The sequence below is a fragment of the Oncorhynchus nerka genome, linkage group LG14 (assembly GCF_034236695.1).
Source record: "Oncorhynchus nerka isolate Pitt River linkage group LG14, Oner_Uvic_2.0, whole genome shotgun sequence".
In the NCBI taxonomy this organism is placed as follows: domain Eukaryota; kingdom Metazoa; phylum Chordata; class Actinopteri; order Salmoniformes; family Salmonidae; genus Oncorhynchus; species Oncorhynchus nerka.
In genome coordinates, this window is record NC_088409.1 from 88,434,095 (window position 1) to 88,455,614 (window position 21,520).

The following is a 21,520-nucleotide window of genomic DNA, read 5'->3' on the forward strand; positions in this document are numbered from 1 at the left end:
GAGAGAGAGGAGGGGATGGAGGGAGTGACAGGGAGAGAGAGAGAGAGAGGGGATGACAGTGTGTTGAGGCAGACTGCAGAGAGACTGCAGAACACACAGTGTAGCAGGGCTAATGGAGTCATTCAGAGGTGTCCTCATCTCTGGGTGAAGGTCTCCCTCTAGTGGTGCAGTACTGTACAGCGCTGTAGTTTAACTAGTTTAACTGTTGCCTGGTACTAAAGTGTGTAGAAATCTCATTTAGACCTGTACAGGTGTGTGTAGATGAAGTGGTCAGAAATAAAGTACGAGTCAAAAGTTTGGACACACCTCCTCATTCAAGGGTTTTTCTTTATTTTTACTATATTCTACATTTGAGATTCTTTAAAGTAGCCACCCTTTGCCATGATGACAGGCTTTGCAAACACTTGGCATTCTCTCAACCAGCTTCACCTGGAATGCTTTTCCAACAGTCTGGTTGGAGTTCCCACATATGCTGAGCACTTGTTGGCTGATTTTTCTTCACTCTACGGTCCAACTCATCCCAAACCATCTGAATTGAGTTCAGGTTGGGTGATTGTGGAGGCCAGGTCATCCATCTGTACATAGCCCATCCAACCACCTACCTACCTCATCCCCATATTTGTTTTTCTGCTCTTTTGCACACCAGTATTTCTACTTGCACATCATCATCTGCACAGATATCACTCCAGTGTAAATTGTAATTACTTACTTACTTCACCACTATTGGCCTATTTATTGCCTTGCCTCCTTACTTAATTTGCACACACTGTATACAGATTTTTCTCTTGTGTTATTGACTGTACATTTGTTTATCCCATGTGTAACTCTGTGTTGTTTTTGTCACACTGCTTTGCTTTATCTTGACCAGGTCGCAGTTGTAAATGAGAACTTGTTCTCAACTAGCCTACCTGGTTAAATAAAGGTGTTCTCAACTAGCCTACCTGGTTAAATAAAGGTGTTCTCAACTAGCCTACCTGGTTAAATAAAGGTGTTCTCAACTGGCCTACCTGGTTAAATAAAGGTGTTCTCAACTTGCCTACCTGGTTAAATAAAGGTGTTCTCAACTGGCCTACCTGGTTAAATAAAGGTGTTCTCAACTGGCCTACCTGGTTAAATAAAGGTGAAATAAATCATGTAAAATCTGATGCAGCACACCATCACTCTCCTTCTTGGTCAAATAGCCCTTACACAGCCTGGAGGTGTGTGTTGGGTCATTGTCCTGTTGGTAAATGAATGATAGACCCACTAAGCGCAAACCAGATGTTATGGCGTATCACTGCAGAATGCTATTGTAGCCATGCTGGTTAAGTGTGCCTTGAATTCTAAATAAATCACTGGCAGTGTCACCAGCAAAGCACCCCCACACCTCATCCTCCATGCCTCACAGTGGGAACCACACATGCGGAGATCCTCTGTTCACCTACACCGCGTCTCACAAAGACACGGTGGTTGGAACCTAAAATCTGACATTTGGATTCATCAGACCAAAGAACAGATTTCCACCGGTCTAATGTCCATTGCTCGTGTTTCTTGGCCCAAGCAAGTCTCTTCTTCTGATTGGTTTCCTCTAGTAGTGGTTTCTTTGCAGCAATTCGGCCATGAAGGCCTGAATCACACAGTCTGCTCTGAACAGTTGATGTTGAGATGTGTCTGCTACTTGAACTCTGTGAAGCATTTATTTGAGCTGCAATTTCTGAGGCTGGTAACCAATGAAGTTCTCCTCTGCAGCAGAGGGAACTCTGGGTCTTCCTTTCCTTTGGCGGTCCTCGAGAGACAGCATCATCATAGCGCACAATGGTTTTTGGGACTGTACTTGAAGAAACTTTCAAAGTTCTTGAAATGTTCCATATTGACGGACCTTCATGTCTTAAAGTAATGATGGACTGTCATTTCTCTTTGCTTATTTGAGCTGTTCTTGCCATAATATCAACTTGGTCTTTTACCAAATAGGGCTATCTTCTGTATACCACCCCTACCTTGTCACAACACAACTGATTGGCTAAGGCGCATTAAGAAGGAAAGAAATTCCACAAATCAACAAATTAACACCTGTTAATTGAAATGCATTCCAGGTGACCTCAAGAAGCTGGTTGAGAGAATGCCAAAAGTGTGCAAAGCTGTAATCAAGGCAAAGGTGGCTACTTTGAACAATCTCAAATATATTTGAATTTGTTTTAACACAACATGTTTCCATATGTATTATTTCATAGTTTTGAGTCTTCACTATTATTCTACAATATAGAAAACGGTAAAAAATAAAAAAATAAAACCTTGAATGAGTAGATGTGTCCAAATGTTTGACTGGTACTGTATATCTGTGTAGAGGTTTTTGTACCTGGTACTCGTATGTGTAGCTGAAGTGAGCGTCAACCATCTGTATGGAGCAGCATTTGTCGTTGTTGAGGTAGAAACGGAGCTGTTTCCTCCAGGCCCAGGAGTCAGGGCTGCTCACCCCCGCCTCACACAGCTGCTTCACCACACTGATGTTATGGATGATGTCCAGGATCAGAGCCTTCAGCTTCAGCTGCAACACACTTGACTCTATGGGGGAGAAGAATACTATCAGCACAGACCTCAAAATGGCTCACTATTAGCAATATAGAGCACAGAATCTGATCAGAGCTATGTAGGTCCAGTCTTTCATGCTCAGGCCATGTGGTTGTTGATAATGTTAACGGTATTGATAAGATCCTTTTAGATATGTCCCTTGTCAAGTCTCCCCCAGGACTGTATCTAATGCTTAGGTATTAGTGCTGTGAGCAGAGCTTTGTGGCCTCTCAGTCAGAGAGCTTCTCCCCCCCAGCCGGTCTCCACATCACCGTGACCTCTCCCTCAGTCAGAGAGCTTCTCCCCCCCAGCCGGTCCCCACATCACCGTGACCTCTCCCTCAGTCAGAGAGCTTCTCCCCCAGACCTCTCCCTCAGTCAGGTCTCCACATCACCGTGACCTCTCCCTCAGTCAGAGAGCTTCTCCTCCCAGCCGGTCTCCCCAGTCATCACTGTGACCTCTCCCTCAGTCAGAGCTTCTCCCCCCAGCCGGTCCCCACATCACCGTGACCTCTCCCTCAGTCAGCTTCTCCCCCAGAGTAACCTCTCCCTCAGTCAGAGCTTCTCCCCCCAGCCGGTCCCCACATCACCGTGACCTCTCCCTCAGTCAGAGAGCTTCTCCTCCCAGAGACACACACCGGTCTCTCTTTATCCATCTTTTGTCTGTGACTGCCTCTCCCTCAGCACTAAATAAACTTCAGTTAGAGCTTCTCCCCCAGCCGGTCCCCACATCTTCCTGTCGTGACCTCTCCCTCAGTCAGAGAGCTTCTACCCCCCTAGTCCGGTCCCTAATTGTCCCATCAGCTGGAGGCAGGGTGACCTCTCCCTCAGTCAGAGAGCTCGGTCTCAACCTTTAAGTCCCCATCTCCGGTCCCCACATCACTTTCCACGTGACCTCTCCCTCAGTCAGAGAGCTTCTCTCCCCAGCCAGGGCCCTAGTGGTGTGGGGGCTGTGGTTGGGTTATTTACATCTGACCCCTCCTGTCACCCGTGGCCTCTCCCTCAGTCAGAGAGCTTCTCCCCCCAGCCGGTCCCCACATCATTAGTTTATGTGTCGGGGGCTAGGGTCAGTTTGACCTCTCCCTCAGTCTGTGTGAAGAGAGCTTCTTTCTCCCCCAGCCGGTCCCCTGACACTCACTTGCTGTGACCTCTCCCTCAGTCACTGGCCTGGGAGGACCATGTCCCCCCCATGACTCCTTGCTGTCCCCAGTCCCCACATCACCGTTTCAACCTCTCCCTGGTCAGTCAGAGCTGTTTCTCCCCCCAGCCAGAAGAGGACTGGCCACCCCACATCACCGTGAGCCCTCTCCCTCAGTCAGTCCACCTGACTGTGCTGCTCTCCTCCCCAGCCATGGGAGGGGATCTTGGTCATGTTCTGAGCACAGCCAGAAGAGGACTGGCCACACATGTACTAGGTTTTGGTTATCTAACCTCTTTAGCCTGGGGAGCTGGGGAGAGACACTGACACTATATAAATAAATTTGATTTGATTTGATTTGATTTGTACTGGTTTACCTTCATTGAACTTGGCAAGTCAGTTAAGAACAAATTCTTATTTACAATGACAGCCTAGGAACGGTGGGTTATAACTGCCTTGTTCAGGGGCCTTGTTCGGTTACTGGCCCAACCACTAGGCTACCGCTCCCAAATGAGCCACTGTAACAACAAGCAACCACACACAGAGACCTGTGTTTCCCGACTCCTCAGAGCTGGTGTCTACGCTGGTGTAGTGCTCTAGCTTAGCGGTGAGCTCCACCTCCAGCTGCTGCAGACTGCTGTTTCTCAGACCACTCTCCAACTCCTCAGTGAACTGGATCTGCTCTGCCAAGCACAGGATCTATACCCGGAGACAACAAGAGTCACACAGGAGTTACACAGGATCTACATCAGGAGGTACAGGAGTCAATCAGAAGTCGATTAGGAGTCAGACAGGAGTTGCACAGGATCTACATCAGGAGATACAGGAGTCAATCAGAAGTCGATTAGGAGTCAGACAGGATATACAGGAGTCAGACAGATATTACACAGGCTCTGGACCAGGAGATACAAGAATCAGACAGAAATTACACAGGCTCTAGACCAGGATATACAGGAGTCAGACAGGAATCAATCAGGAGTCAGACAGAAATTACACAGGCTCTGGACCAGGATATACAGGAGTCAGACAGAAATTACACAGGCTCTAAACCAGGAAATACAAGAATCAGACAGATATTATACAGGAGTCAATCAGGGGTCGATTAGATGTCAGACAGGAGTTACACAGGATCTACACCAGGAGACACAGGAGTCAGAAGGGAGTCAGACTGGAGTTACACAGGATCTACACCAGGAGACAATCAGGAGTCAGACAGGAGTAATACTGGAGTTACACAGCATCTACATCAGGAGACACAGGAGTCAGACAGGAGTCAATCAGGAGTCAGACAGGAGTAATACTGGCATTATACAGGACTCATACATGAGTCAATCAGGAGTCAATCGGGAGTTGATTAGGTGTCAGACAGGAGTTAAAGGATTTACACCAGGAGATACAGAAGTCAGACAGGAGTAATACTGGAAATATACTGGACTCTAGAGGGGGGCCGATTTCAAGTTTTCATAACTATCGGAAATCAGTATTTTTTTTTACACCTTTATTTAATCTTTATTTAACTAGGCAAGTCAGTTAAGAACACATTCTTATTTTCAATGACGACCTAGGAACGGTGGGTTAACTGCCTTGTTAGGGGGAAAACTACAGATTTTTACCTTGTCAGCTCTGTGATTCAATCTTGCAACCTTACAGTTAACTAGTCCAACGCTCTAACCACCTGCCTCTCGTTGTACTCCACGAGGAGCCTGCCTGTTACGCGAATGCAGTAAGCCAAGGTAAGTTGCTAGCTAGCATTAAACTTATCTTATTAAAAACAATCAATCAATCATAATCACTAGTTAACTACACATGGTTGATGATATTACTAGTTTATCTAGCGTGTCCTGCGTTTGCATATAATCGATGCAACGCAGGGAGATGATTTAACAAAAGCGCATTTGCGAAAAAAGCACAATCATTGCACAACTGTACTTAACCATAAATACCAATGCCTTTCTTAAAATCAATACACAGAAGTATATATTTTTAAACATGCATATTTAGCTAAAAGAAATCCAGGTTGGCAGGCAATATTAACCAGGTGAAATCGTGTCACTTCTCTTGCGTTCATTGCACACAGAGTCAGGGTAGTTGTAACAGTTTGGGCCGCCAGGCTCATTGCCAACTAATTTGCCAGACTTTTACGTAATTATGACATAATATTGAAGGTTGTGCAATGTAACAGCAATATTTAGACTTAGGGATGCCACCCGTTAGATAAAATACGGAACGGTTCCGTATTTCACTGAAAGAATAAACCTTTTGTTTTCGAAATGATAGTTTCCAGATTCGACCATATTAATGACCAAAGGCTCATATTTCTGTGTGTTATTATGTTATAATTAAGTCTATGATTTGATAGAGCAGTCTGACTGAGTGGTGGTAGGCACCAGCAGGCTCATAATCATTCATTCAAACAGCACTTTAGTGCGTTTTGCCAGCAGCTCTTCACTGTGCTTCAAGCATTGAGCTGTTTATGACTTCAAGCCTATCAACTCCCGAGATTAGGCTGGTGTAACCAATGTGAAATGGCTAGCTAGTTAGTGGGGTGCACGCTAATAGCGTTTCAAACGTCACTCGCTCTGAGACTTGGAGTAGTTGTTCCCCTTGATCTGCAAGGGTAACGCTGCTTCGAGGGTGGCTGTTGTCGATGTGTTCCTGGTTCGAGCCCAGGTAGGAGTGAGGAGAGGGACGGAAGCTATACTGTTACACTGGCAATACTAAAGTGCCTATAAGAACATCCAATAGTCAAAGGTATATGAAATACAAATGGTATAGAGAGAAATAGTCCTATAAATACTATATTAACTACAACCTAAAACCTCTTACCTTGGAATATTGAAGTCTCATGTTAAAAGGAACCACCAGCTTTCATATGTTCTCATGTTCTGAGCAAGGAACTTATACGTTAGCTATTTTACATGGCACATATTGCACTTTCTTCTCCAAAACATTGTTTTTGCATTATTTAAAACAAATTGAACATGTTTCATTATTTATTTGAGGCTAAATTGATGTATTGATGTATTATATTAAGTTAAAATAAGTGTTCATTCAGTATTGTTGTAATTGTCAATATTAATACTAAATAAAATACTAAAATAGTCTGATTAGTCGGTTTCGGCTTTTTTTGGTCCTCCAATAATTGGTATCGGTGTTGAAAAATCGTAAATCGGTCGACCTCTACTGGACACAGGCTCTACAACAGGAGTCAGACAGGAGTCAGTCAGGAGTCGATTACAAGTCAGACAGAAATTACACAGGCTCTACAACAGGAGATACAGGAGTCAGACAGGAGTCAGACAGGAGTCAATCAGGAGTCGATTACAAGTCAGACAGAAATTACACAGGCTCTACAACAGGAGTCAGACAGGAGTCAGACAGGAGTCAGACAGGAGTCAATCAGGAGTCGATTACAAGTCAGACAGAAATTACACAGGCTCTACAACAGGAGTCAGACAGGAGTCAGACAGGAGTCAGACAGGAGTCAATCAGGAGTCGATTACAAGTCAGACAGAAATTACACAGGCTCTACAACAGGAGAGACAGGAGTCAATCAGGAGTCGATTACAAGTCAGACAGAAATTACACAGGCTCTACAACAGGAGAGACAGGAGTCAATCAGGAGTCGATTACAAGTCAGACAGAAATTACACAGGCTCTACAACAGGAGATACAGGAGTCAGACACATTATACAGGAGTCAATCAAGGGTCGATTAGATGTCAGACAGGAGTTACACAGGATCTACACCAGGAGACACAGGAGTCAGAAGGGAGTCAGACAGGAGCGGATTAGGAATCAGACAGGAGTTACACAGGATCTACACCAGGAAACACAGGAGTCAGACAGGGGATTTACAGGAATTATACATGAGTCAATCAGGATTCAATCAGGAGTCAGACTGGAGTCAATCAGGAGTCAGACTAGAGTTATACAGGACTCATACATGAGTTAATTAGGAGTCAGACTGGAGTTATGCATGAGTTTGACAGGTGTTATACTGGAGTCAGACAGGAGTTATAATGAATCAGACAAGAGTCAGATAGGAGTCAGACAGGAGTTATACTGGTGTTATACTAGAGTCAGACTGGACTCATACATGAGTCAATCAGGAGTCAATCTGGAGTCAGACATGAGTCAGACATGAGTTATACTGGAGTCAGGCAGGAGTCAGACAGGAGTTACACATGATTTACACCAGGAAACACAGGAGTCAGACAGGGGATTTACAGGAATTATACATGAGTCAATCAGGATTCAATCAGGAGTCAGACTGGAGTTATGCATGAGTTTGACAGGTGTTATACTGGAGTCAGACAGGAGTTATAATGAATCAGACAAGAGTCAGATAGGAGTCAGACATGAGTCATAGGAGTCAGGAGTCATACTGGAGTCAAACAGGAAATACATCGGAATCAGACAGGAGTTATACTGGTGTCAGACAGGAGTCAGATAGGAGTCAGACAGGAGTTATACTGGTGTTATACTGGAGTCAGACCGGACTCATACATGAGTCAATCAGGAGTCAATCTGGAGTCAGACATGAGTCAGACATGAGTTATACTGGAGTCAGAAAGGAGTTACATCAGAGTTATACTGGAGTCATGCAGGAGTCAGACATGGGTTATACTGGAGCCAGGCAGGAGTAAGACAGGGGTTATACTGGAGTCAAGCACGAGTCAGACAAGGGTCAGACAGGAGACAGGAAGGCGTTACACCAGAGTTATACTGGAGTCAGACAGGAGTTACACCAGAGTTATACTGGAGTCAGACAGGAGTTACACCAGTTATACTGGAGTCAGACAGGAGTTACACCAGTTATACTGGAGTCAGACAGGAGTTACACCAGTTAGACTGGAGTCAGACAGGAGTTACACCAGTTATACTGGAGTCAGACATGAGTTACACCAGTTAGACTGGAGTCAGACAGGAGTTACACCAGTTATACTGGAGTCAGACAGGAGTTACACCAGTTATACTGGAGTTACACCAGTTATACTGGAGTCAGACAGAAGTTACACCAGTTATACTGGAGTCAGACAGGACTCATACATGAGTCAATCTGGACAGGAGTCAGACAGGATTCAGAAAGGAGTCAGACAGGATTCAGAAAGTTGTAGGATTCAGACAGGAAAAACACAACAAGAGAAGAGTCGGACAGCATCAATGAGTAATGAATCGTACCTGAGAGGGGTAGCGGGACGGGTCCACCTGTCCTTTCCTCCCCGCTGACACACACTCATACAGCAGCTGCTTCAGAGTCTCCTTCATCTCAGCAGACAGCTCACCCAGCCACACCTGGAAAACACACACGTTATTAAGGAGCTATATAATTGAGGTGTGTGTAATAATCGAGTTGTGTGATTGAGGTACCCCCTACCCTCTACCCTTTGACCTCTCCAATCCCCTACCTCTACGCTGTTGGAGATACGTATGAGGTTCCTGAGGGCCACCACCTCTCCCTCTAGAGAACGCATGGCCACGATGTGCTGGCAGTCCCCGTCAAAGTCCACACTGTCGATGCCTACAGAGAACACAGTTATATCCGCTGTCATTACAGACACATGAGTTTCACCAGGGGACAGCTTCTTTAGGTGTTACTGTATTGACCTTAGGATTTGGGTGTGAGCTTGTGTGGGTGTAGGTGTGTACCAGCAAACAGCTTCTTGAGGTGTGACTGTATTGACCTTAGGATTTGGGTGTGAGCTTGTGTGGGTGTAGGTGTGTACCAGCAAACAGCTTCTTGAGGTGTGACTGTATTGACCTTAGGATTTGGGTGTGAGCTTGTGTGGGTGTAGGTGTATACCAGCAAACAGCTTCTTGAGGTGTGACTGTATTGACCTTAGGATTTGGGTGTGAGCTTGTGTGGGTGTAGGTGTGTACCAGCAAACAGCTTCTTGAGGTGTGACTGTATTGACCTTAGGATTTGGGTGTGAGCTTGTGTGGGTGTAGGTGTGTACCAGCAAACAGCTTCTTGAGGTGTGACTGTATTGACCTTAGGATTTGGGTGAGCTTGTGTGGGTGTAGGTGTGTACCAGCAAACAGCTTCTTGAGGTGTGACTGTATTGACCTTAGGATTTGGGTGTGAGCTTGTGTGGGTGTAGGTGTGTACCAGCAAACAGCTTCTTGAGGTGTGACTGTATTGACCTTAGGATTTGGGTGTGAGCTTGTGTGGGTGTAGGTGTGTACCAGCAAACAGCTTCTTGAGGTGTGACTGTATCACAGTGGGGTTGGTGGCCTGGCCCAGAATCTCCAGCAGGTCATCATCTCCAATGAAGTAGAACCGCGGGAAGGCAGAGCGTTTCTCCTACAGGACAGACATTTCTACACTGAGTGAACAAAAACATTAAGAACACCTGCTATTTCCATGACAGCCTGAGCAGGTGGATCCAGGTGAAAGCTATGATCCCTTATTAATGTTACTTGTTAAATCCTCTTCAATCAGTGTAGATGAAGGGAGGTGACAGGTTAAAGAAGGATTTGTAAGCCTTGAGACAATCGAGACATGGATTGTGTATGTGTGCCTTTGATTTAAGTGCCTTTGGGGGTATGGTAGTAGGTGCCAGGCGCACCGGTTTGAGTCAAGAACTGCAACGCTGCTGGGTTTTTCACGCTCAACAGTTTCCTGTGTGTATGAAGAATGGTCCACCACCCAAAGGACATCAGTCAACTTGACACAACTGTGGGAAGCATTGGAGTCAACATGGGCCAGCATCCCTGTGGAATGCTTTCAACACCTTGTAGAGTCCATGCCCTGACGAATTGAGGCTGTTCTGAGGGAAAGGGGGGTGCAACTCAATATTAGGAAGGTGTTAATGTTTTGCACGCTCAGTGTATGTTTCATTATGATTAGTGAGGACGTATAACATCCATCTTTGGACTAGTACTGACTGACGAATCAATTGAAATACAGATGTACTGATCTCTGGTTGGTAGTTGATCGTTCAGTACCTCTAGGAACTCGTTGAGTGATTTCTGGCAACGCTGGAGCTGGTCTAAGATGGTAATGAGGGAGTTTCTGATGCCAGCCCGAGAGCTCAGAGACGTCACCCTGTTGTCTCTCTGGACATCAGCCAAAATGGACCTGACAAACACACACAGTACAACATGGACAATGGACCAGAAAGAAACCAGAGCCACACACACAGGGAGGGAGGGAAAGGCGTACCTGAAGTCCTCGTCAACCCGTTTGAAACGGGCTTGTTCCCTGGGCAGAGCCCCCCGTCCGAAGATGGGCTCCAGGTAGACCCAACGCCTCTGGATGGCATTCAGACTGACCAGGTACTCATCTAGATCAGACAGACGCACCTCCCACAGACTGACCTGGACACACACAGTAACACTAGGTAAAGACTGACCAGGTACTCATCTAGATCAGACAGACACACCTCCCACAGACTGACCTGGACACACACAGTAACACTAGGTAAAGACTGACCTGGACACACACAGTAACACTAGGTAAAGACTGACCAGGTACTCATCTAGATCAGACAGACGCACCTCCCAGACTGACCTGGACACACACAGTAACACTAGGTAAAGACTGACCAGGTACTCATCTAGATCAGACAGACACACTCATCTGGACACACAGTAACACTAGGTAAAGACTGACCAGGTACTCATCTAGATCAGACAGACACATCTCCCACAGACTGACCTGGACACACAGTAACACTAGGTAAAGACTGACCAGGTACTCATCTAGATCAGACAGACGCACCTCCCACAGACTGACCTGGACACACACAGTAACACTAGGTAAAGACTGACCAGGTACTCATCTAGATCAGACAGACACACCTCCCACAGACTGACCTGGACACACAGTAACACTAGGTAAAGACTGACCAGGTACTCATCTAGATCAGACAGACACACCTCCCACAGACTGACCTGGACACACACAGTAACACTAGGTAAAGACTGACCAGGTACTCATCTAGATCAGACAGACACACCTCCCACAGACTGACCTGGACACACAGTAACACTAGGTAAAGACTGACCAGGTACTCATCTAGATCAGACAGACACACCTCCCACAGACTGACCTGGACACACAGTAACACTAGGTAAAGACTGACCAGGTACTCATCTAGATCAGCATCTCCCACAGACACCTGGACACACAGTAACCCACCAGGTACTCATCTAGATCAGACAGACACCTGGACCACACACAGTAACACTAGGTAAAGACTGACCAGGTACTCATCTAGATGGACACACAGACAGACTGACCAGGTACCTCCCACAGACTGACCTGGACACACACAGTAACACTAGGTAAAGACTGACCAGGTACTCATCTAGATCAGACAGACACACCTCCCACAGACTGACCTGGACACACACAGTAACACTAGGTAAAGCAGCTACTTTTAAAGATGCTGTGCTTTCAGTTTGGAGTAAGTCTAAAGACTCACCTTGTCCTGGAAGCCACGGTAGTACGGAGAGTCCTTCAGAGACTGCAGCAGACAGCGGTTATCACCAACCTGTATGGGACGAGATGAGGTTAGTCTATCCGGTAGTGAGTGTGTGTGTGCGCGTGTTTTTTTGGTAGTGAGTATGTCCCCGGTAATGTGAGTGTGTCCGGTAGTGAGTGTGTCCGGTAGTGTGTGTGTGTGTGTATGTCAGCAGTCTACTGCATCAACTATTGTATTGACCCTTACCTGGTTGACCATGTCTTTCCAGTCCTTGATGAGTGTGAGTGTGTGTCCAGTGCTGTCTGTATACTCAGTGAGGGTGAAGGCAGCTCCAGCCCCCCACAGGTCCAGCTCCCTGAGAGCCTCTCTGATGGTCACCTCCGCCTGGGCCCTGCTGTTCAGGTCCTTGAGCTCCAGGGCTCGGTCTGTGATGGTGTCAGACACACTGAGGAGATCCCAGAAGGTCAGTCTCTCCAGGGTGGTGCCTTTAGGAAGACCCAACAGTCTGAACAGATCCAACCAGTGGTCCTGGGATAGGTGCTCCCCTCGCACGTACTTTAACACCGGAACCAGACTCTACAAACACATACAGAACACACCTTAACACCAGAACCAGACTCTACAAACACACCTTAATAACACCAGAGCCAGACTCTACACACACAGAACACACTGGAATCAGACTCTACAAACACACACAGAACACACTCTCTCTCCCTCCCTCCCTCACCTTGTACTTGTCAACTTCTCTCTGTAGTTTGACAGACATGCTGGTGTGCTGCTCAAGCTTCCTCAGTCTGTCCTGCCACGCAAACAGGAACTCCTCAAACACGTAGGTCTTACTCCTGCAAAACACACGCACACACACACACACACTGTTTATTCAACCACTCAGCCAGCTAAATCTAAATCTAAACCCAAACCTTCCCTGACACCTATCTGATGTCAGACTCCTAACCTGAATGTGATCCAGTCCTCCTTGGCCTTCTCCTGGAAGCCCTCCTGCCAGTCCTCATACAGAGACCACATCTGTCCATACTCCTCCATGTCTCTGATGGTCTCCTCCGCCAGGGAGAAGTCTGGAGCCTCCAGCTCAAAGTGACGACAGTCCTCACTGAGAAGAGACACTCATTAGTACACAGAAAACGGAATGATTGAAAGTACAGTTGACTTGCCGTGTGTGTGTGGTGTGGTGTGTGTGTACAACCTACAGCAGGCGTGTGCGTGTGTGTGTGTGTGTAACCTACAGCAGGCGTGTGCGTGTGTGTAGCCTACAGCAGGCGTGTGTGTGTGTGTGTGTGTAGCCTACAGCAGGCGTGTGTGTGTGTGTGTGTGTGTGTGTGTGTGTGTGTGTGTGTGTGTGTGTGTGTGTGTGTGTGTAACCTACAGCAGGCGTGTGGGTGTGTGTGTGTGTAGCCTACAGCAGGCGTGTGGGTGTGTGTGTGTAACCTACAGCAGGCGTGTGGGTGTGTAACCTACAGCAGGCGTGTGGGTGTGTGTGTTTGTAACCTACAGCAGGCGTGTGGGTGTGTGTGTGTGTAACCTACAGCAGGCGTGTGCGTGTGTGTGTGTGTAACCTACAGCAGGCGTGTGCGTGTGACCTCCAGCTCCTGGAACTCCTGTCTCTTGTCTCTGATGGTTTGGACAGAGGCCAGCAGGGCTGCTTGGTCTCCTGTCTCTATGACCTCGTCTCTGGGCTTCAGCTGGTCCCAGCGAGCCCTGAACCTGTCCAGCTCCAGCCTGTAGGCCTGGACACGACTCTCAGCATTACTACGCATCACCTCGACCTAGAGGAGAGGGAGAAACCAGGGGGAAATGAGAGAAGGAGCATCTGTTTTTTGTCCAAGGGTGTTTGCAAAAGTGTGCATGTGCGTTCTCTCCTGTGTGTGTGTGTACCTGCTCTTTGATCATCAGCTGGTGGCTCTCCATCATCATCTCTAGTTTGTCCCACTTGGCCCTGAGGGAGGACAGAGAATCCAGACCGCCTCCTGCTACGGCCCTCAGCAGACGGTTCTTCTCCTGCGCCGCCTGGAACTGGAGCAGGATCTACACAACATCACACAAACATTACAGCAACGCTCAGACAACACTACAAATCTGGAGTCTCGATAATGGAACATCACACAGACAGAGCAAAGCTCAGGCAACTTTAAAGAACTGTGGTAGAAGTGAATGAAAGAACTGTGGTAGAAGTGAATGAAAGAACTGTGGTAGAAGTGATTGAAAGAACTGTGGTAGAAGTGAATGAAAGAACTGTGGTAGAAGTGAATGAAAGAACTGTGGTAGAAGTGAATGAAAGAACTGTGGTAGAAGTGATTGAAAGAACTGTGGTAGAAGTGATTGAAAGAACTGTGGTAGAAGTGATTGAAAGAACTGTGGTAGAAGTGAATGAAAGAACTGTGGTAGAAGTGAATGAAAGAACTGTGGTAGAAGTGATTGAAAGAACTGTGGTAGAAGTGAATGAAAGAACTGTGGTAGAAGTGATTGAAAGAACTGTGGTAGAAGTAATTGAAAGAACTGTGGTAGAAGTAATTGAAAGAACTGTGGTACTAGTGATTGAATATTAATGGTCATGAACAGTTAAAAATCATGTTTTTCATGAAAATTGCTGATATCTGAAGGAAACCAGATGAGAGTATGAAAAATGACTGCTGCTTCTTCATTGATAACGTTTGATCACAAAGTTACTGGTCCCCTCCCCCATGTAAAACACTAGGATTCATTATTCAGGGAACAAGGTGACATCACCTAAACTTTCATTTTAATACACCAATTTTAACACGATATACTCTTACCTTATTTAAATAAGTACCGCCTTGTAACCAACATCGGAGAAGCCGTGTTTGTGTTTGCAGAGAGGCGTTGTTTATATAGCTAGATAGCTACTCTACTGATGCCAAAATGTTACTGTAGGGTGTCAGCAAACATAATTAAAAGTTGACCCTATTCATCTATGGCAACGATACGTATATGTTTCCCCTTTCATCTGTGTCAGCAGTTACTGGCTAGCTAGGTGTTCAGCCAGCATGGAACAAAAGGTGGGAATGGGTTGTTCAAAACACAGACGCAGTTGACAGGTCAATACATCGGTCAGTGCTGCTGTGAACCGCATCACGTGAGACATGCCAAACGGGAGATGTATTTATTATTGGTATGATTTCATTGGTGCAATTTCAATGTTGTTTGAGTTGCTTTGTGCATCACCAAATTAGCTTGAGATGATTTTACTGCAACACTGGTCACTGCATCCAAATTACTTGACACACAGTAGCTCCCCGCCCACTCAGCCTGTCATTTCAAACTTCCTGGTACTTAGCCAAGAGAGAAAAAGTACTTTTCAGAATGACTGTTCAGGACCTTTAAGTATTGTTGAGTCCCTCAGAGTGAGATTCTTACGTCTGGTTTGCGGGCCTGTATCTGGCTGTGTCTGGCATTGGCCTCTCCTATCTCATCAATACTCTCTGGACGAGAGGACAACGTCTCCATGGCCCCAGTCACAAAACTGTCTATGTCTAGGGTATGGCCTGGAGGGGGAGAGGAAAGTAAAGAACAGAGAAAAGGAAACAGAAAGAGGAAACATGTCACATATGAACTAAACTGTCGTAAAGCCCCTGCACAAAAGAAACATCAACAATCACACATTGATGTCACTGGGAGATTTGCATATATACATTCAAGTGTAAATCCAGGCTTTACCTTGTATGGACTTTCTAAGGGACATCAACAGGGTGTCAAACAGTCTCTGGATGAGGTCATCAATCACTGCCTTCACTGGCTCACAGTTCACTGTGATACAGTCAACCTTCTCCAGACTGAAAGAGACAAAAACGGTTTTTACCACGACTGCAACAGATCAATGGAAGCTATGTGGCCTGTGGGCGGCTGTGTACCTGGGCAGGCGTTCTGACTCCTTCCCTCTGGCCTTCAAGGCCTTGAAGTTCCTCTCCCAGTCCTGGACAGACGATAGCTGCTTCTCCACCAACACGTCCATGTCAACCTGGCCCAGCACCACCCACTCCTACAGAGAGAACACAAAGATAGATATACGCTAGTATAGATCACACATCTCAGAGTAAAGATATACACTAGGATAGATCACACATCTCAGAGTATCAGAGTAAAGATATACACTAGGATAGATCACACATCTCAGAGTATCAGAGTAAAGATATACACTAGGATAGATCACACATCTCAGAGTATCAGAGTAAAGATATACACTAGGATAGATCACACATCTCAGAGATTCAGAGTAAAGATATACACTAGGATAGATCACACATCTCAGAGTATCAGAGTAAAGATATACATTAGTATAGATCACACATCTCAGAGTATCAGAGTAAAGATATACACTAGTATAGATCACACATCTCAGAGTAAAGATATACACTAGGATAGATCACACATCTCAGAGTAAAGATATACACTAGGATAGATCACACATCTCAGAGATTCAGAGTAAAGATATACACTAGGATAGATCACACATCTCAGAGATTCAGAGTAAAGATATACACTAGGATAGATCACACATCTCAGAGTAAAGATATACACTAGTATAGATCACACATCTCAGAGTATCAGAGTAAAGATATACACTAGTATAGATCACACATCTCAGAGTAAAGATATACACTAGGATAGATCACACATCTCAGAGATTCAGAGTAAAGATATACACTAGGATAGATCACACATCTCAGAGATTCAGAGTAAAGATATACACTAGTATAGATCACACATCTCAGAGTAAAGATATACACTAGGATAGATCACACATCTCAGAGATTCAGAGTAAAGATATACACTAGGATAGATCACACATCTCAGAGTATCAGAGTAAAGATATACACTAGTATAGATCACACATCTCAGAGATTCAGAGTGCAGACATGCAGCATGCAGACATACAGTGGGGGAAAAAAGTATTTAGTCAGCCACCAATTGTGCAAGTTCTCCCACTTAATAAGATGACAGAGGCCTGTAATTTCATCATAGGTACACTTCAACTATGACAGACAAAATGAGAAAAAAAATCCAGAAAATCACATTGTATTTATTTGCAAATTATGGTGGAAAATAAGTAGGATTTGTAAGCCTTGAGACACATATTGTGTATGTGTGTCATTCAGAGGGTGAATGGGCAAGATACAAGATTTAAATGCCTTTGAACGGGGTATGGTAGTAGGTGCCAGGCACACCGGTTTGTGTCAAGAACTGCAACGCTGATGGGTTTTTCACGCTCAACAGTTTCCTGTGTGTAATAAGAATGGTCCACCACCTAAAGGACATCAGTCAACTTCACACAACTGTGGGAAGCATTGCAGTCAACATGGGCCAGCATCCCTGTGGAACACCTTGTAGAGTCCATGCCCCAACATATTGAGGAAGTTGAGGGCAAAGGGGGGTGCAACTCAATATTAAAAAGGTGTTCCTAATGTTTTGAAAACTCACTGTACATTAGACATTACAAACACAGACATTACATACACAGACAGACATTACAAACATTATACACACATTATACACAGACAGCCATTACAAACATTATACACACAGATAGACATTATACACACAAACATACATAAAAAATGATAGACATTACAGACATGATATAAACATACATTATAGACATTATATACACAGACAGACATTATATCCACAGACAGACATTACAGACATTATATAACCAGACAGACATTATATACACAGACAGACATTACAGACATTATATACACAGACAGACATTATATCCACAGACAGACATTACAGATATTATAGAGACAGAGAGATAGACATTATATAACCAGACAGACATTATATACACAGACAGACATTACAGACATTATATACACAGACAGACATTATATACACAGACAGACATTATATACACAGATAGACATTACAGACATGATATAAACAGAGACATTATAGACATTATATACACAGACAGACATTATATACACAGACGGATATTACAGATATTATAGAGACAGAGAGACAGACATTATATAACCAGACAGACATTATACACTGCTCAAAAAAATAAAGGGAACACTTAAACAACACAATGTAACTCCAAGTCAATCACACTTCTGTGAAATCAAACTGTCCACTTAGGAAGCAACACTGATTGACAATACATTTCACATGCTGTTGTGCAAATGGATTAGACAACAGGTGGAAATTATTGGCAATTAGCAAGACACCCCCAATAAAGGAGTGGTTCTGCAGGTGGGGACCACAGACCACTTCTCAGTTCCTATGCTTCCTGGCTGATGTTTTGGTCACTTGAATGCTGGCGGTGCTTTCACTCTAGTGGTAGCATGAGACGGAGTCTACAACCCACACAAGTGTCTCAGGTAGTGCAGCTCATCCAGGATGGAACATCAATGCGAGCTGTGGCAAGAAGGTTTGCTGTGTCTGTCAGCGTAGTGTCCAGAGCATGGAGGCGCTACCAGGAGACAGGCCAGTACATCAGGAGATGTGGAGGAGGCCGTAGGAGGGCAACAACCCAGCAGCAGGACCGCTACCTCTGCCTTTGTGCAAGGAGGAGCACTGCCAGAGCCCTGCAAAATGACCTCCAGCAGGCCACAAATGTGCATGTGTCTGCTCAAACGGTCAGAAACAGACTCCATGAGGGTGGTATGAGGGCCCGACGTCCACAGGTGGGGGTTGTGCTTACAGCCCAACACCGTGCAGGACCTTTGGCATTTGCCAGAGAACGCCAAGATTGGCAAATTCGCCACTGGCGCCCTGTGCTCTTCACAGATGAAAGCAGGTTCACACTGAGCACGTGACAGACGTGACAGAGTCTGGAGACGCCGTGGAGAACGTTCTGCTGCCTGCAACATCCTCTAGCATGACTGGTTTGGCGGTGGGTCAGTCATGGTGTGGGGTGGCGTTTCTTTGGGGGGCCGCACAGCCCTCCATGTGCTCGCCAGAGGTAGCCTGACTGCCATTAGGTACCGTGATGAGATCCTCAGACCCATTGTGAGACCATATGCTGGTGCGGTTGGCCCTGGGTTCCTCGTAATGCAAGACAATGCTAGACCTCATGTGGCTGGAGTGTGTCAGCAGTTCCTGCAAGAGGAAGGCATTGATGCTATGGACTGGCCCGCCCGTTCCCCAGACCTGAATCCAATTGAGCACATCTGGGGCATCATGTCTCGCTCCATCCACCAACGCCACGTTGCACCACAAACTGTCCAGGAGTTGGCGGATGCTTTAGTCCAGGTCTGGGAGGAGATCCCTCAGGAGACCATCCGTCACCTCATCAGGAGCATGCCCAGGCGTTGTAGGGAGGTCATACAGGCATGTGGAGGCCACACACACTACTGAGCCTAATTTTGACTTGTTTTAAGGACATTACATCAAAGTTGGATCAGCCTGTAGTGTGGTTTTCACTTTAATTTTGAGTGTGACTCCAAATCCAGACCTCCATGGGTTGATACATTTGATTTCCACTGATAATTTGTGTGATTTTGTTGTCAGCACATTCAACTATGTAAAGAAAAAAGTATTTAATATTTCATTCATTCAGATCTAGGATGGGTTATTTTAGTGTTCCCTTTATTTTTTGAGCAGTGTATAAACAGACAGACATTACATAAACAGACAGACATTATACACACAGACAGTATATACACACAGACAGACATTAGACATTATATACACAGACAGACATTACAGACATTATATATACAGACAGACATTACATACAGACATTACAGTTGTGGCCAAAGGTTTTGAGAATGACACAAATATTAATGTCCAAGTCTGCTGCCTCAGTGTCTAGATATTTTTGTCAGATGTTACTATGGAATAGTGAAGTATATAATTACAAGCATTTCATAAGTGTCAAAGGCTTTTATTGACAGTTACATGAAGTTGATGCAAAGAGTCAATATTTACAGTGTTGACCCTTCTTTTTCAAGACCTCTGCAATCCAACCCTAGCATGCTGTCAATTAACTTCTGGGCCACATCCTGACTGATGGCAGCCCATTCTTGCATAATCAATGCTTGGAGTTTGTCAGAATTTGTGGGGTTTTGTTTGTCCACCCACCTCTTGAGGATTGCCCACAACTTCTCAATGGAATTAAGGTCTGGGGAGTTTCCTGGCCATGGACACAAAATATCGATGTTTTGTTCCCAGAGCCACTTAGTTATCACTTTTGCCTTATGGCAAGGTGCTCCATCATGCTGGAAAAGGCATTGGTCGTCACCAAACTGTTCCTGGATGGTTGGGAGAAGTTGCTCTTTGAGGATGTGTTGGTACCATTCTTTATTCATGGATGTGTTCTTAGGCAAAATTGTGAGTGAGCCCACTCCCTTGGCTGAGAAGTAACCCCACACATGAATGGTCTCAGGATGCTTTACTGTTGGCATGACACAGGACTGATGCTAGCGCTCACCTTGTCTTCTCCGGACAAGCTTTTTTCCAGATGCCCCAAACAATCGGAAAGGGGATTCATCAGAGAAATATATATATATCAGTCCTCAGCAGTCCGATCCCTGTACCTTTTGCAGAATATCAGTCTGTCCCTGATGTTTTTCCTGAAGAGAAGTGGCTTCTTTGCTGCCCTTCTTGACACCAGGCCATCCTCCAAAAGTCTTTGCCTCACTGTGCTTGCAGATGCACTCACACCTGCCTGCTGCCATTCCTGAGCAAGCTCTGTACTGGTGGTGCCCCGATCCCACAGCTGAATCAACTTTAGGAGACTGTCCTGGCGCTTGCTGGACTTTCTTGGGCGCCCTGAAGCCTTCTTTACAACAATTGAACCGCTCTCCTTCAAGTTCTTGATGATCCGATAAATGGTTAATTTAGGTGCAATCTTACTAGCAGCAAAATCCTTGCCTGTCAAGCCCTTTTTGTGCAAAGCAATGATGACGGCACGTGTTTCCTTGCAGGTAACCATGGTTGACAGAGGAAGAACAATGATTCCAAGCACCACCCTCCTTTTGAAGCTTCCAGTCTGTTATTTGAACTCAATCAGCATGACAGAGTGATCTCCAGCCTTGTCCTCGTCGACACTCACACCTGTGTTAACAAGAGAGTCACTGACATGATGTCAGCTGGTCCTTTTGTGGCAGAGCTGAAATCCAGTGGAATTTTTTAGGGGGGGGGGGGGGGGGGAAATTAGGTTCATTTGCATGGCTAAGAGGGACTTTGCAATTAATTGCAATTCATCTGATCACTATTCATAACATTCTGGAGTATATGCAAATTGCCATCATACAAACTGAGGCAGCAGACTTTGAAAATTAATATTTGTGTCATTCTCAAAACCTTTGTCCACGACTGTATATAAACAGACAGACATTATATAAACATACAGACATTACAGACAGACATTACAGACATTATATACACAGATAGACATTATATACACAGACAGAC

General features: G+C 45.3%; 1 protein-coding gene across 1 annotated transcript in view; it reads right to left on the reverse strand.

The window, feature by feature from the left end:
- The window catches only part of dync2h1 (dynein cytoplasmic 2 heavy chain 1), a 377,649-nt gene that overhangs the window by 346,730 nt on the left and 9,399 nt on the right, over positions 1 to 21,520 (reverse strand). The window contains exons 18-33 of the mRNA XM_065000515.1: positions 16,006 to 16,133; positions 15,812 to 15,927; positions 15,512 to 15,639; positions 14,012 to 14,161; positions 13,697 to 13,902; positions 13,074 to 13,229; positions 12,846 to 12,960; positions 12,362 to 12,691; positions 12,116 to 12,184; positions 10,852 to 11,006; positions 10,635 to 10,767; positions 9,873 to 9,990; positions 9,095 to 9,207; positions 8,868 to 8,981; positions 4,233 to 4,383; positions 2,336 to 2,541 (exon numbers count right to left, since the gene is read on the reverse strand). Coding sequence (XP_064856587.1) covers positions 2,336 to 2,541; positions 4,233 to 4,383; positions 8,868 to 8,981; positions 9,095 to 9,207; positions 9,873 to 9,990; positions 10,635 to 10,767; positions 10,852 to 11,006; positions 12,116 to 12,184; positions 12,362 to 12,691; positions 12,846 to 12,960; positions 13,074 to 13,229; positions 13,697 to 13,902; positions 14,012 to 14,161; positions 15,512 to 15,639; positions 15,812 to 15,927; positions 16,006 to 16,133 — 2,388 coding nt within the window. The remainder of the gene's footprint in view (positions 1 to 2,335; positions 2,542 to 4,232; positions 4,384 to 8,867; positions 8,982 to 9,094; positions 9,208 to 9,872; positions 9,991 to 10,634; positions 10,768 to 10,851; positions 11,007 to 12,115; positions 12,185 to 12,361; positions 12,692 to 12,845; positions 12,961 to 13,073; positions 13,230 to 13,696; positions 13,903 to 14,011; positions 14,162 to 15,511; positions 15,640 to 15,811; positions 15,928 to 16,005; positions 16,134 to 21,520) is intronic.